Source organism: Dromaius novaehollandiae, chromosome 10 (genome assembly GCF_036370855.1).
Source record: "Dromaius novaehollandiae isolate bDroNov1 chromosome 10, bDroNov1.hap1, whole genome shotgun sequence".
Classification (NCBI taxonomy): domain Eukaryota; kingdom Metazoa; phylum Chordata; class Aves; order Casuariiformes; family Dromaiidae; genus Dromaius; species Dromaius novaehollandiae.
In genome coordinates, this window is record NC_088107.1 from 24,449,451 (window position 1) to 24,464,908 (window position 15,458).

The following is a 15,458-nucleotide window of genomic DNA, read 5'->3' on the forward strand; positions in this document are numbered from 1 at the left end:
CAGACCTAAACAGGAAGTTAAGAGACATACCAGTAACAAAACAGACAATCAACACCAACCCCTCTGCTGCCTTAAGGCCTCTATGCTGCTTTTTATAAGCCAGAACATTTGAATAACACATGAGCAACAAAACAGAAAAACAAAGGAAAGCCAAGAGGTAGCAACTCATCATACTTACATAACTGTATTGTCATCAACTAAGATATCACAGCCATGAGCAGGACATGAAATAGTCTGAAAAAAAGAGGGGAAAAAAAATAAAAGGTCATAAAATTTTGCATCACAAGGAATTCCAAGGCCACAGTCTTCACTAAAACCCATAGCAAAAATTGTACATTGGCTGTATCATCACACATCGGTGGCCCAGATGTGCCACTGTGCACAGCACGGTTCTTCCCACGCAGAGCAAAGATGCACACACAAATTCCATGTAGCTCCTTTCAGATTCAGCAGCTGCAAAGAATCTACCCTCCACAGTCGTTTGTTTGTTTTAATTTTAGTAGGGAAGAATTCTCTCTCTTCTCTCCCCCTCCTCTCCAATACACAAATTTCTTCCCCCCAAAAACATGGGTGAATCGAGACTTTACCTGTCCCATGCCTTCTTCCATTATTTTGGTAGTTAAATATTCACTCCAGCACTGCATACAGAACTTGTGTCCACACTCTAGGCCAGTGAAGTACTGCAACAACAAAGAACAAGAGACATTGTATTATTTTATCAAGTGGAATCACTGGATCATTTGGCCCCTCCTGGTGCTGCGCAATTTTATCATATCCCCTAACCCCAAGTTTGAGCCACTACTATTCCTTCTGCATCAGCTCCACAGAACATTGCTGTAACAGCTTTAAACATGCTTTCAAAGTCAGACTTTACTCCCCGGCCTTAACAGCAAGGAAAATGTGGCCGTTTCCATCCTGCCTGCCCATTCAAATTGATCTTTATTTTGTGAGTATATACATAGCTTAACATGGCTCTCCCCTGTTTCACTCTCATACACGCATAATAAAGTTAAATAAATAAAATTTTAAAAAAGCACATCATCATGAAACAGGTCACAGTATTAAGATGACACACTGTCTTCTTTCCTCATGTTCTTCTACTTGGCTCATTCCCACACATGGGTGCTGCCCATAACCCCAAAATGTGTACCAACCTGCTACACACGGGCACTCACATAGCTACCACCTCTTGTTCAGGAAACAGGCAGCTGATCAGCGAGCAGCCTGCACGCTGGGTAAGCACTGAGCAACAGAGATAAAAACGGTGCACACTCATGCCTTTAGTAGGCACGCACCAAGTTTGCCAACTTGCCTCGTAAACTTCCCTCTGAAACCCAGATGCTCGTCAGCTGCAGAGGCTAAAGATCCTAATTGGCAGGTGCAAATTACCAAATAAAATTCAATAATGATTAGCTGTTGCAGACAGCAACAAGGACAACTTCATCTGGGTATGCATCATCTACATGAAGTATGTCAAGATACCACCTGGGATTGAATGGTTACACAAGGGGTGGAGAAGCAAACACTGAAGAGCAAAGACTGAAATGAAATTACTTTTCCTCAGGCCATCTTAGTTATTTTATACTGAGAGCCAGGGGCAGGGACAGACTATATTTGAAACAGTCTACTCATACCACTATGCAGGTTTCCATTTGATGGCTTAATTTTTCAAACTTTCTTATTCTTAGCCAATAAAACAAAACAAGAACTTCACCCTGAGATGCCATAATCTTGCATGAGATGCCATAATCTTGCATTAAGAGAATGCAAGAGAGCAGGTTATCTTCTGCAAAACAGCCCAAAACAGCAGCAGGACGGTGTCAATTAAAAAATGGACTGGAGTCAATTTTAAGGAAAAAAAAATGTTCTGCTAAAACAGCTTCCTTGACCATTAGAGACTCCAGATTACAACCGTATCACCCGTTTTGTTCACCTGATGCTGGCGTACAGCCAGGCTGTGCTCATCTTTCAACGGCTGCAGCACTCGGATGGCTCAGGGAAGGCGCTTGTCAGCACGCTCTTCCCACGGCCTTGCCGTTTTGTGATCCCCACTTGCCTGGCACTCCAGCTGTCGACTGAGGCAGAGGTTTGAACCCCAGGCTTGGAAACGCCCTGCGATGACACAGCCGGCAGGCTTGAATCTGCCTGCCATTCCTACGGCCCATCAACAAAACGTGCTTACCACCAGCAGCGACATGGTTAAATCTGACCTGACCAGTCAGCGAAGAATGAAGTGGGCCTGAGCGCCTGACTAGGTTCAGGTAAAAGCTGAGATACCCACACAAACCTTGGCTTTCTTTGGAACAAAAATCAGAGCTCTGTGCTCGCTCAGCACCCTGCTCAAAGAGACGGGAGGGAGCTGGCTCTGGGGCCAAGGTACACCAACTCCACCAGAAGGAAAAATCACTTTGAAGTATTGAACCATCACTGAGCTAGCTGAGAAGGTTTCTGATCCTGCACAGATGCTGCTGTGACCAAACCATGTCCGCTGGAGAAGCAGGGCTACGGTAGGAAAGTCCCCTGATATCTGTAGCTCTGGGGATGTCAACAGCAGCACATGATCCAGTCTGAAGAAGGCACGAGTGTTTCCCAGAATTAGCGCTCCTCCACATGTGATGGGAAGTAGGCATGGACAAGGGGATCATTCCTTAACGAACCTACGTACTCCTGCAGCAAACATTCACAGGGAAGCGGGGCGGGGGGGTAAATAGCCTATCTTCAGTGAAGACTGATTTCAGTTATTTCAGGTAGTGAAAAGATTTCCTAAATGCCCACATAAAAGGCAGCCACCACACTTCCTCCCAAGCTGCAGAGAGTTCAGAGTATCTTTCAACTCATTTCTTTACTTTGAGGGAGTTCCCAGTTAGTTTTGGCTAAGCTGACAGCAGATGTCAAGGGAGCAAGCAAGAAAGACCAACACACAACTGCCAAGTGCAACGGATAACAGTCACTGCTGAAACAGCACGTTATCACAGGGGACAGCTCTACTTTCGCCCTATCTGAAGTCATCACCTACTTCTCTTGCAGAAGTCAAAGTGACGCCAAACACTAGCGGCAGCGTGCTGCCATTTGATACCTGCCTCCACTCGGCTAGTAGCACCAACCCGATCAAAGGAGGGATCGGCTTCCCCAAGGTGTGTTTACCAGAACAGCTTCACTTTGGCCTTCTTTACCTCAGTAAGCAAGCCATGGTAGTACCAGTCTAACAGAGCAGGTCATCTGCGCGTCCTCAAAACACAGAGTCTGGACAACAGCTTCCCTGACACCCCCACCCTGGCGACGCTCCTCTCAAATGGGATCTGAAGGAAGAGATGCAAGAGAGGAGGCAGCAAAGCTATAACCCTCTCTGTTCCTGTCTTCACTTTAGTCCCGGTGAAACCTTTATAACTATTGAGACCTGACACTGGTTCCTGGAGACCTGGAGAGAGCAAAATATTTTGCTTAAGCTTTCGAACCATCTGGATGCAGGCTGCCATAAGGGCATCACATGCGACGTTTTGCAGGTGTTTCCCAAAACCTCAAGTCATGCAACACGGTCATCCTCCTCACAATTTAGTGGAGTCAACCACAGTTCTTCCGAGCTGACTAAAGAGGTCACTCTAAAGACTCAGTACTTCCCTCAGCCACGTCTTAAAAGGCAGACTGATGCCACCTGCAATGACCCCACGAGAAGGTGAAGGCTTGAAAAATCTTACACTCCTGCAGTACTTTTACAATGTAAAATCTCTTAACAAGGTAATTCCTAACTCCCAGCTTTCTAAAGGCTGAAAGGGGCTCTCAGGAAAAATATAGCTTTTTAAACCATCTGGGAAAGTAGTAAAAGCTAAGCAAAGCAAAAATACTTAAAAGCTGAGATTTTAAGTTAAGTATTTAATATAACTGTTCCTAGAATTTCTAACTCACATTGACCAAAGCAGCTTCAATACAGATTTCAAACCAGATGGCTTATGGTGACCTTACACACAGAGCAGCCGCAGCCTTTTACAGAAGTAATCAGAAACATCAGCCTTTCTATATGCTCCAGCTTCTGGATACAGCAAAGAAACAGGGTTCCCCTCAGTTGCCTCTTGACTCAATCAGCACTAGGCAGCTAGAGACAACCCACTCACCTGCAACGTCTCACCACCCCAGCTGAGAAACTGCTCTCCCAATAATTGGGCCACCACCACTTTTAAGGTGCTATCCCAACGACAAAACCAAGAAGAAATACAAATATGCTTTGTGGAGTTCCCTCCAGCAGCCAGAAAACTGCTTCCCAGGCAACATATATACCCCACGGCCCAAAGGAAAGGCCTGTCAGTCACGAGTGGTAGGTCTTTTGTTCCCAGCACAGCAGCTCCACTTGAAGGAGCCTTTAGCATCAATAGGAGCTTACGAAAATCTGGAAGTAACAAAGGCTGGCTTCCAAACATCTGTTCAGCACACCCTCCCCCTCCAACCTGAGCTCACGAGAAACCAAGATTAATGAGAAATCTGCTGTGTGCAATACCTTTTAGGCTCTCTATACGTAACTCATCATTATCCGTACGGCAGCAGTAAATAAACTTTTATTCTGCCACTGTTGGCAGTGGATGTAGTGGGGTCTAAGGAGCAAAAAGGAGAAGCTGACAAGCAAGTATTAAAACAAATGTGTCAGTCTAGAACCTAAATAGATTTTACTTCCTAAGCAGAATTTTAAGGAGGTATCTGACAAGCAGGAAAGGAAGGGAAAGCTATAGGAGGAATATTGAACCTAAATATGAAATTTCCAAAAGGGCCTCTTCTGTAGATGGATATTAAGATACTGAAGATGTCTCCTCTCATTCTTTCCCTCAATTTTTCCACTATTTTCATTTAAAATGTTGCAAAGCCTAAATCAAAATTACTTCACTTCCTTACTATCTGACATGGAAAGATCTGGGATGATTAAACAGTAACATTTTAGTATAAGGTAGAGGGATAGACAAATCTCTCTCTCAAAAAAAATATAAGTACCTTTATATAGAAAGCAAGCAACAATTCCGGTTTGCAGATATTCTCTAAAAGGAAGTCAAAGCATACAAGGCTTAAAAGGAGATGCAAGAAGTTTTGTGGTTACTGGCTCAAGAGCAATAGTGATCTTAATGCTGAGAATCTCAGCTGCCTGAAACTGGGCTTTGCTCTGCTGTGCCTGTTCCAAAGCAAGGAAAAGCCTCGCAGTCAAGCTACAGCAGCAAGAGTACTTTATTCAAGGCTGCTCATAAAAAACAGACCTCATAATGGTTTCCATTATTGCTGAAAAGCAAGCTCAAACACACCCAGAGTGTGAGTGGAAATCTTGCACAAGGACCGCTTTTCTCTTTAAAGAAGGTCAGGCAGATGTTACAGTGTTTTGGACGGTCAGAACAGTTCCATGCAGAAGGGTAAGTGCCGATAAACAGAGACAATTCCTGATGTATGTCAGCACCCTGTCCTTTGGCAAAGTCACAGACAGACTCTGATGTTTGAGTTTTTCTACTAATCTGAGTTTCTTCCAGGATCTCCCATCATAGCATCCTGCGGCCCAGAAAATTCACAGCAAGTTGTATGCCTGTACCGAACACAGAAGCAGCCTGGATCTCCAAATCGGTGCATCTGAAAGTTTACACTTTATGAGTATCCATAGAAAAGAAGCACTATCACCAATCTTGCCACAAACCAAGACTGAATTAGAGCCCCAGCAAGACCTTCTATCCTAATCTTCCACGATTAGGAACTGGACAGACATATCCATTGGTTCTGTTCTCTGAACAGCTCAACTTTATTTTACCCCAGTCCCACTTACTTTTATCCTGGACTTTATAGCTTGATTATTTTGGGTCATTATTTACCTCATTTCTAGGCAACTTCCTATCTTTTCATTCTATTTGAGTAAATACCTTAGCCTGGCATGCTTTCCACATTTATTTTTTTTCACATAGCATTTATTTGCATGTCTCAACAGGTATCTGACATTCGTAAGAGTCACATGATCTACTGGTCCCTTTCTTCTAAATACCTTCACTACGCTGCTGCCCAGCATCCTCAAAGGTCTTTGCAGAAAGAATAATCATTTCCTTTGAAATACAACCCCATCTCTGGGTACTCTAACACTGTTTGAGGTCTGGGGGGGGTTTTGGGGTGGTAGTAGTGGTGTTTTAAATTTTGTCAAACTTTGTCAAAGCAAGGCTCAAAGAGAATGCATGAAGCACTACATAGTTCTGTGGTCTCCACTATATTATCTGGATCAGCTGCAGCACACAAGACACAAGGTTGCTATGGTAAAAACCAGAATCTTTACTCAACCCCACCTCCTTTTTTTTAAATGTACATCCTACAGGTTAGAAGAATCAATCAAAAAATGACACCCCAGTTCCTTTTCAAAGGCTTTTTAAAATATTGTAGGAGCAGTCTTCATAGGGATGCCCATAAGCATTCAGTTAAGTTTCATATAGTAAAGTACAGGTGGTTATCACTTAAAAATTGCCTCGGCTGCCAGGTACTCACCGAGTTTGGGTAGTTCAGGTAGCAGATCTGACAAGGCATATCCTGGGCTGATGACCTTGTGTTCATCTGGCGCGTTCGAGACTTTTTACTTGGATTAATTACATGACACTCTGCAAAGAGCTTCTCCAAGTTGCCATCGAAGTACCTGCATAATACACATAAGAGAATACGAATTTAACTACCTTCTCTGCAAGTCATTTTTCAAACTGTTTAGGAGTTAAATGTACACAGCTGGAGACAGTACTTCAGAAAACTCACATGCCCACTACTTGTAACATACTCTTCACTAACACATCACACCGTGGTCCTCACCACAGAGGGGCATATTAGACAACTGCATCTTTTCAGAGATTGGGGCTCAAATTGGGTGTTCCTGAAAGTTCAGATACCTTCAGTTCCTCAATTGCATTTCAGTCAAGCTAGTACAAACGGAAAAGAACAGTATTTAATTAATTCATGATTCTCCAGAGTTTTGCATTAAAGCTCCAAGACTACCTAAAACAGGAAGCTAGAATAAAAATATCTTATTTCACAGTCTAGGAATCTAGATACTTTCCTAACGTGCAGACTTGATGCCGCCAGGTTAGTTTCTCATTTCAGCTTAAGCCTTCCATTTTTTGCAAATATTCTAATTGCTACAACATTAAAGAGGAGGCAGACAGCAGCACTCCTAGCCATGGTTTGTGAATCAGCACATCCCTAGTGACTGAGTTTTGTGTTTTCCTCAGTGAACTCAGTTTACATGAGGTGTGCCCCAAAGAGTTGACAGGAGTCCAGTTGACTTCAATTGGACTTCAATTTTAGCACTTCCTCCCCTGCTCTCTGGAGCAGGGCACATTGGTGTGCCGTCCAGCTAAGGCAAACGCGGGGCTGCATTTGTCCAGCTAAGGCAAACGCGGGGCTGCATTTGTGATTAGGCATCTCCAGAGTTTGGGAAACACTGCTGTTGCATCAGGTATCTGTTGAAGCAGGCATCTAAACTCCATTTAGGCCAGTCTTCAATTTAAGCCTGCAACGGAGTGAATGCGCAGTGTGCCTCGTGGGCCAAAATCTCAGCCTTTCAAGTATCTTTTTGTCTCCAGTTAGTTAGGCAATATTCTAACAACCTCCTAAGAAAAGACAATTCCAACTTCACAATTTTTCCAAGGATTAGATATCTGAGGGGAAGGACAGATGCAAAATTGGGTAGAGGGGAGAGGAAAGACCACTATTTTCCATCCCCTTAAGGGGGAAAAACAAGACTGTTTGGGTTTACACCGTTACAGAAGGCTCTTCAGCCAGCCTAGGAGAGCTAGATTTGAAAGAACTGCGAGTAGGCAGGACAGCCTCTTCCCAGCATCCAGACACCACATCTTTCTCCAGCCTGCAGCAGCTGCAAAGAGCTGATCAAACCTGACAGCTAACCAGTTAACCTTGCTCGCATGCGCATCCCCCATTCAGTGTCAGGAAACTAAGTCCTTTTCCCCCTCCTCTCCTCCTCCTCCACCACCACCAGCAGCAAGTTAAATCCAAGTAAGGTGGCATCTGCCTGAAAAAAAACCAAAGATCTGACCATACAGTAGTCACTTAAATTTAAGACCAGCAAATCAACTCCCAGCAGATAACTGTCCCTATAGCTAAGCATGCAGGCAGAGCTGAAATTAAAGATACCTTTACAAGGCATATACTTAAACTCATCACAAACCAGACAAAAAGACCCTGCTATCCACCAACAGACCCAAGACAATCAAGTCTTTCTGCTGGGGAAAGAAGTTACCAGGTCTCTCTCAAAAATCTGGGGCCAGGCCAGCTATGCAACATCTAACCAAACTGCCTCCTGCAAGTCGCACCCCCGCCGTTCCTAAAGAGCCCCAAATCCCTAGCAGCCCTCTTACAGTACTACTTATGGACGAGATCTGACTTACTGTCAGAAAAAGGTCCATTCTTCCTTAGAAGGGGAAAAAAGTTACTTCTGAAGGTTTAAGAAAAGGTCCCTATTTCCATCTCCCGTCAGCTAATGTTCAGCTACTGCCAATTCGATTCTATGACTCCAGCCCCATAGCAAGTAAACACAGTATTTTGGGATTTATGCTGTGCCAGTCAGCCATCGCCTAACCAAAATGGCTTCAAAACCATTAGTGGCATGAGCTGATGTGCCCCCAGAAAATGGTTCACTACTGTCTCCTAAGTTTCTTAATGCAGTTCACCAACTCCTGAACATACTTTGCACACGTTAGATCCTAATTTTCAGGTCACTGAATTCTGAAGCTGGTGGTGAATTCTGGAATTATGGTATGCCCTAGGGTTTGCCACTGTTCTCCAGTGTTAGCTCATGGATTTAACTTAACCGAGGTATTTTGTTTGCTTTCAGGATTACTTCTATCTAGAAAATTTTAGCAAGTAAATTCCGTGCACTCCCATTATACACAGTATTTGTCTACTAAAGAGTCATGGATAAATATTTAACTCCGCGAAAGGTTTCTAGCAGTCAAATTGTTCCTGCATGCAGCATGATCAGAGTCATCTATTCTCCGTTCAAAAATTGTAGACAAATAGTTGAGTGTAACGTTTGCAAAGAAAATAAGGGTTTTTGAAGACAAATCCTATAATGCAACTTTAATACTAACATTTACAGTCAATTATAAGCTCATGGAAATATCAGAGCTATTTTTAATGGTGAGCTGTTTTTAAAGTGTGCATATCACAGCAGGAACTTGACTTTACCACTTTCATTAGGCAGTTCCATTTTTACGAAATCCCTGCAAAAGCTACTCTCCTGAGCCAGGGCACCTCCAGCTCAAGACCAAGAAAGAAAGACAGTCACTAACAACTGTTTTTCACCCAGAATTACCTATCCCTTCTAAATTCCAATGGGTAACTAATTCAGAACATCCATTTCCTTCCCAGACTTTCAGGATTTTCCCAGTAAGAGATAGGGGGGGGGAAAAAGTTTAATACAGTATTGGGTGTTTCACTGGGCTAAAGGCTGGTGATAAAGCCAACTCAGAGCTAGATGCATAGGCTGGAGTCCTTGACCAATTTAAAAGTTTCCAAAGCATTGATATTGCTAAGTATGCAGATGCTTATACTTTGGGACAACAGCTATGGCCCATATTGAATTGTTTCCATCTCACTTAGAACCACTTGGTCTTACATATACCTCCACAGGAGAAACAAATGAGGCAGCTGGGACAGACTTAGCCCATTCAGCACCATGCAGAGAAGGAAAAAAACACAGAAAACATTAAAAAAAAAAAAAAAGTTCTGCCCTCGGAACTGCTCATCCCTAATTTTATAGGCTTCGTAACCATTTGTGAACAGCACCTATGTCTGAGGGAAACAGGATAGCAGGTATTCCTGTTTTCCCATTTTGGGCCGTTTTCTTTTAATATATTTATTTTCTTCAGTGTGCCTGGCTGCACTAAGAAAATAATTTCCACAACTATTTGCATGTATGTGTCTCAGACTCAAAAATCATGCTGGAATCGTGTAGTAAGAAAACAAGAGATATCTGGACCTTCCTGGAAGCAAAAAATCAACAGGGACACTCTGGAGTAAAGTCCAACACTCATCTTTCACAGAACTACTCCACCATTCCTTAGACAAACACACCAAGCTCCCAATGCAGACTGTTCCACTTCCTTCAATGGTTAGGAATCACACAGTTTCAATTACCACATCTTTTTTCCCCACTTGTTCAAATGCTGACAGAGACCATCAGAAGATCTCCCTCTGCTCTTCCCCCATTCTTCCGTTTGAGGGGTTCACAGAGAGCGGCGGTAGCCCCCTTTCTCAATTTCCCTTTGGCATGACAAAGTAGGTCAGCTCCCACCTCCTTACCACATTTCTCCACATCCTTAACTGCCCTAGCAAACCTTCTCAACTACTGGTTTCCATTTCCATTCCTCCCTCTTGCACCCAAGGAAGCCAGAACAAATGCAAATCTGGTAAGATTTCACGAGGATCTTGTACAATGTCACCAATACTTCTCCATTTCTCCAGGAAATCTCACCTAAGGCATCCTAAATGATGTTACATTTCTCCAGAGCTCCTTCATGTTAGCAGCTCCATTTTAATCTCTTCCAGAAATCCCATATTCTCCATCTCCTTGTTGACGAGACCTGTCTTGACACTTTTTACTGCTACTATTGCTGGAGTCCTCCAGGCTATCCAATTTTTCCTCTATGACATCTGGATCCTCCTCCGAACTGAATGCCTCATAACAGATTTGTGCCAAGTCGCTCACCAGTACTTTACCACTCACCCCCAAAATGGGGACCTCACTAACAGGTTCCATCTAGTCTGCTAGTTCCCATTTCAAAGTAACTTCACACACACCATACTAACCCCTCTACCCATCTTCACTAATCACTACTTACACAGCACTAAAGCAAACGTTCTACTGAATTCCAGATGCAATTTATCACATCTCCCTCGCCCGCAAGAGAATTGGAAGGTATCAGAGAAAACAGATTTACTTGGACACAATATCTCTTTAGAAAATCACTTCTAAATCAGATCATCTTTAATTTTCATTCACCTTGGTCTTCAGTAATCCTTTCCTACAGACCTGTATCTGGCCAGTGACTTCCCAGCCCTGCCTCCCTTTCTATATATGCCCCATATTTGATATCACATAGTTGCATGCTATCGCCTCTGCTGTGAAACTTGGGAGAAAACCTTTAATTCCCATCTCGCTTCCTTCAGAACTCCAGGGTTATTCCACCCCATCCTCTTCCTCCAGCCTGGACTGCCCTGAGGTTTGCTTCCACTTTAGATGCGGTAATCTCCTCTCCATGCTACACCTTTCACACAGGCCATAAGGCAAAAATCATTTCTTAATGAAACCAGTAGATTCATTTTATTCTTATTGATCAAGTAGCCTCTGTCTCTAGCTTATCTTTACTGCAGACTGTTCCTCCTCCCCAAATTCTTACTCTGTAAAGCTTCCACAGCCAAATGAGTAACTGAGCTTGACTTTTGACTATTCTCACGTCATCCCTACAGTTCTTGCTCTTACAGGGTTGCTTCTTGGTGGCGAGGTCTCTCCTTTTCATTTTGAGGAGGAGCAGAGCACCTCTCCAAGATTATTATTCATCCAGACAGGCTTAGCATTAAATCCCTCATGCTCCTTCTTCTCCCTTTGCGATGCAGATACTCAATAATTTTAGGACTTCTGATATTCAAGAAAGGTTATGGTTTAATCAACATTAGAGTCTCTCTGCTCAGTAAAGCTGACTTCAGTAACCAGTTCCATTAATTTATCAAAGTTCATTTTTTTCATTACAGACCATGGTGTTTTTTTCTGCTACTTAAAACTGAAGGAATAGTCACACAAGTGAAAATTATTTTCAAATTCTTACATAATTTCTTTACTGATTACCAAAACCAAGTCTATAACAGCATCAGGTCTTGTTGGCTGAGGGATCAAGCTGGCCACTTCTTTATTTCCTCAAGATAGAGCTGGTCTCCATGGACACTGCTGTTGGTAACTGTCTAACGACAATTTTCTAGCCATAATCGAATCCCATCCAAGGGAGTATCACAGATAAAAACCTCTCTTCACTGAAAATAAAAAAGCTTCTAGTACACACTCCAGGAAATTTCCTTTAGTAAAAAGGCATTTCTGAACGTTAGAGAATCACTATACTCAAAGTAAGAGATTGTATCTTCATACCAAAAAGCCTGCCATAAGCAATAATTCGGCACCTCTTCCGCCCTTGCCAAATAGTGTTAGGCTCTTACATGTCCAAAGGAGACAGTGAGGTACCTACAGAGAGGAGCCAGAACACCAACTGCAAGGGGGAGAGGGAAGAGGCAATCTAGGCCAGCAACAGCATCCAAGAGGCACTTCTAGACTCCGTCCTCTCCGCAGAGGGGACGTGGACATGCAGCCAGGGAGATAAGTGCCTGCAAGAGGCTGGATCTCTACTTCTGTATCTCTTTCTGTACCTCAAGTGATTAAATTGGGCCCTTAGCTACATGCTGGACTACTTCTCTTTAGAACAACGGTCAGAGGAAGCCTCCTTCCACGTAAAGCAGGAGAGCTGCACTTCAGTCTCTTCAGCACGTAGAGGTTCACGCTAAAGCTCCCCTCAGGAGGGGCAGATGCTTGCAGCCACGGTAAAACTGGAAGTTACTCAGGGCAGCAAAGTAATAATCCAAAGCACATCTCTTTCACTTACTTCTGAAGGTGTGTGCTCAGTCTGCACCTACCAGGATCCTGCCTCTAGTAACCAAGCTTGTGACATGCTCAGCTTTGGGGAAATTTCAACACCTGCTCACCTCCAAGGACAGGGTTTCTGCAGACATCTTCAGCACTATCTTTTCCTTCGTCTAACGTCTTTGTTCTCCAAGACTTGTGCAGCACATCAGGCATCAGAAGCTCAACTCCAGTGTTTCCCCCAGTACGGGCTTCCATCCTTTCAACAACCCCACCCCAACACGCCAGCTTTGCTTTCAAACACAGCCAAGTAACTAGTGCTTCACCAGCGGATAGGACATTTTTTTCAGTTGTGGATATTACTTCATTTTAAGTGGAATAAACACCTGTAACATATTTGGCTTCTTAATAATGCCATGCAATTAGTCCATGACAAAGCTGTCACAGACAAAAATAAGCTGCTCATTAAAAATATGCATAACAATACAAAATAGCAACTAAGAGCTTTTAATGTTTTAAAATACAGAAGCTTTCATCTCTCAAACTCAGATCTAGTAATGCTCAATACATATCAAAAATGAAGCCACTTAATTTATCTGCTTTACTACAGGCGAAGCTTGATAAGGCTGCCTGTTAGGTCATGCTGATTCACGCTGAGCTAAGGTAAAACAGGCATTGGCTAGGCCTGCAAAAAAAACCCATTAAGCAACTGAGTTCAAGCTCTGACTTGGTATGGAATCAAGCACCAAATATTGCACCCAAATATTATATCTCAGCAAGCATTAAACCAATCCACACCGCCGGCAACAACAGTAATTCACTGGGAAGCCTTCCTAATGGTTATTAGGAGTAAAAGAGGCCAAACATATACCAGTTAAAAATGTTTAAAATAATATCCCCCAGAGGGGAAAAAAAGGGGGGGGGGGGGTTTCCAACACTGTTGCAGACCATGGATTCAACTGGTGTGAAACCACACACAAGACTAAGCAAGACTCAAGTGGCCCCTATTTTTGGAAGACTAAACCCACATTTGGGCTTAGTCAGCCAGTCACCTTCTTCTAAATGGAAACAACCTCTCTCAATCTTCTAGTTTCCAGGGAGCAGATGCAATCTGTAGCCAGCTCATGGCTTCTTTTCCAGCTCCATCGCCACCTCAGCTCTGTTTTGCATCCCGGCTACCGAGACGACTGCCTGCCTCCTACCCTAGCCTTCGCCTTTTCCCGCAGCAATCGCAGAGCCTTCTCGAACACTCTGCAAAGAGTCAGCTCTCTGCCTCCTCCCCAACCTCCCGCTCCTTGGTTTAACACAGCTGAGTGTCAGGGGAGTGCTGCAAAGGGCTTCTCCTAGGCTGTTTGGCAAAGAGATGACTGAGAGCAGCGACAGCTAATTGAAGAAACTGTTTCCATGTTTTTCTAGTACAACAGAACATTAGCAGCAAAAATATAACTAGTGTGCAATAGCTGCGTAGCAAGGGTCACTTATAACATTACTCACAGGGATAATTCTATAGAATTAAGATAAGTGTTTTAATGAATATGCACTGAGAACAATTGTTTACCTGTGGATATTGTAAATATTTACATGTATTTAAAATTTTTTTTTGCAAACTGTAAAGCCCTTTAACAATAACACCTCACAGAGAAGTAACTAATACCCCCCCACAAAAACCCCAAAGCCGAATTTTTTTTTTAATTGGTGCCAGCCTTAACAAGCAAGCTTTAAGTGAGAAGGGCAAAAAGCCTATTGAATAAAGGTTCAGTTCCAGTTCATTTACATAAAGGTACCTCAAAGTGAGATGGAGACAGCAAACAAGTAAACTTCAGTCCAACCAAAAGAACCAGCCCAAGGAACTCAACGAGCAGACAGCAGTCATGAAGAAAGAACTAAACCTGCATGCTTAACAGCTGTAGTCAAAGTTAAATAACCTCAGAGTGACTATGCTCATCCATAACAAGAAGCCTTCAGATACCTTCAACATTAACTAATTGAGGTCATTAGTCTAAGGAAAATAAAAGCTGGAAAGCTTGAAAAAAAATCCTATCAGTTCAGAAGAAAATCTAGGCCAAACAAAACATAAAAGATACACAAGCTCCATCAGTAACTGGAAATACTACACAGGAAAATACTACACTAATACTACAGGAGTGGCCAAAGAGGTCATTAATCCCCTACCCTTGAGGAAATACCTAAATTCCAGAGTCATCCACTAGCAAACTGAGTATTTGCTGCTCCTCTACACTCGCACCCTGTGTAAAAGGGCACCTTGCTGCTATAGATGGGCCAAGCAAGGCTCTGCCTCAACCCCCAGTGCAGAACACCCATCAGCTCTTAACTGCTATTTATCAAGTTAACAAGGTGTCTGCTTCCACACAAGCTTGTATAGACTAAGCATCCTGTCTTCTCCTACCCTGACCATCAGGCAGAGCAATAACCACCACTAAGACTAGACAAAGAAACAATCCCACCAGGCCCAGTCCTGCTCCCCTCACCCACCCACCACATTTGTCTCTCTTAGCACTTGGGTCGCTTGGATCAGCAAAGACCACAAAAATTAAGGACATCATTGTTAAAATTAAGTGCCTGCACTAGCTGTACTGCTGCTTCTAGTCCAGCCTAATGCTCCCACCCAGGCTTGCACAAGTAAATGGATTTCTCCATCTCCCCCATATTCTCTTCAACAGCAACACTGGCATAGAAGAACAAAACAAAACAAAAAAAAAAAACAAAGTGTGTTACAACTGTAGCTGTTAGATTTAACCTCTGCTGTAGAAGGACAAGAAACTATAAAAAGTATCTTCACCAGCAACATTCTCCAAGAAATATGAATCAAAGA

The 15,458-nt window shown here is 43.2% G+C and overlaps 1 protein-coding gene across 1 annotated transcript in view; it reads right to left on the minus strand.

Annotated features, from left to right (window-relative positions):
* Nucleotides 1-15,458, minus strand: part of ARIH1 (ariadne RBR E3 ubiquitin protein ligase 1) — a 67,184-nt gene that overhangs the window by 25,071 nt on the left and 26,655 nt on the right. The window contains exons 3-5 of the mRNA XM_064517641.1: nucleotides 6,484-6,628; nucleotides 588-680; nucleotides 179-234 (exon numbers count right to left, since the gene is read on the minus strand). Of these exons, the coding sequence (XP_064373711.1) occupies nucleotides 179-234; nucleotides 588-680; nucleotides 6,484-6,628 (294 nt within the window). The remainder of the gene's footprint in view (nucleotides 1-178; nucleotides 235-587; nucleotides 681-6,483; nucleotides 6,629-15,458) is intronic.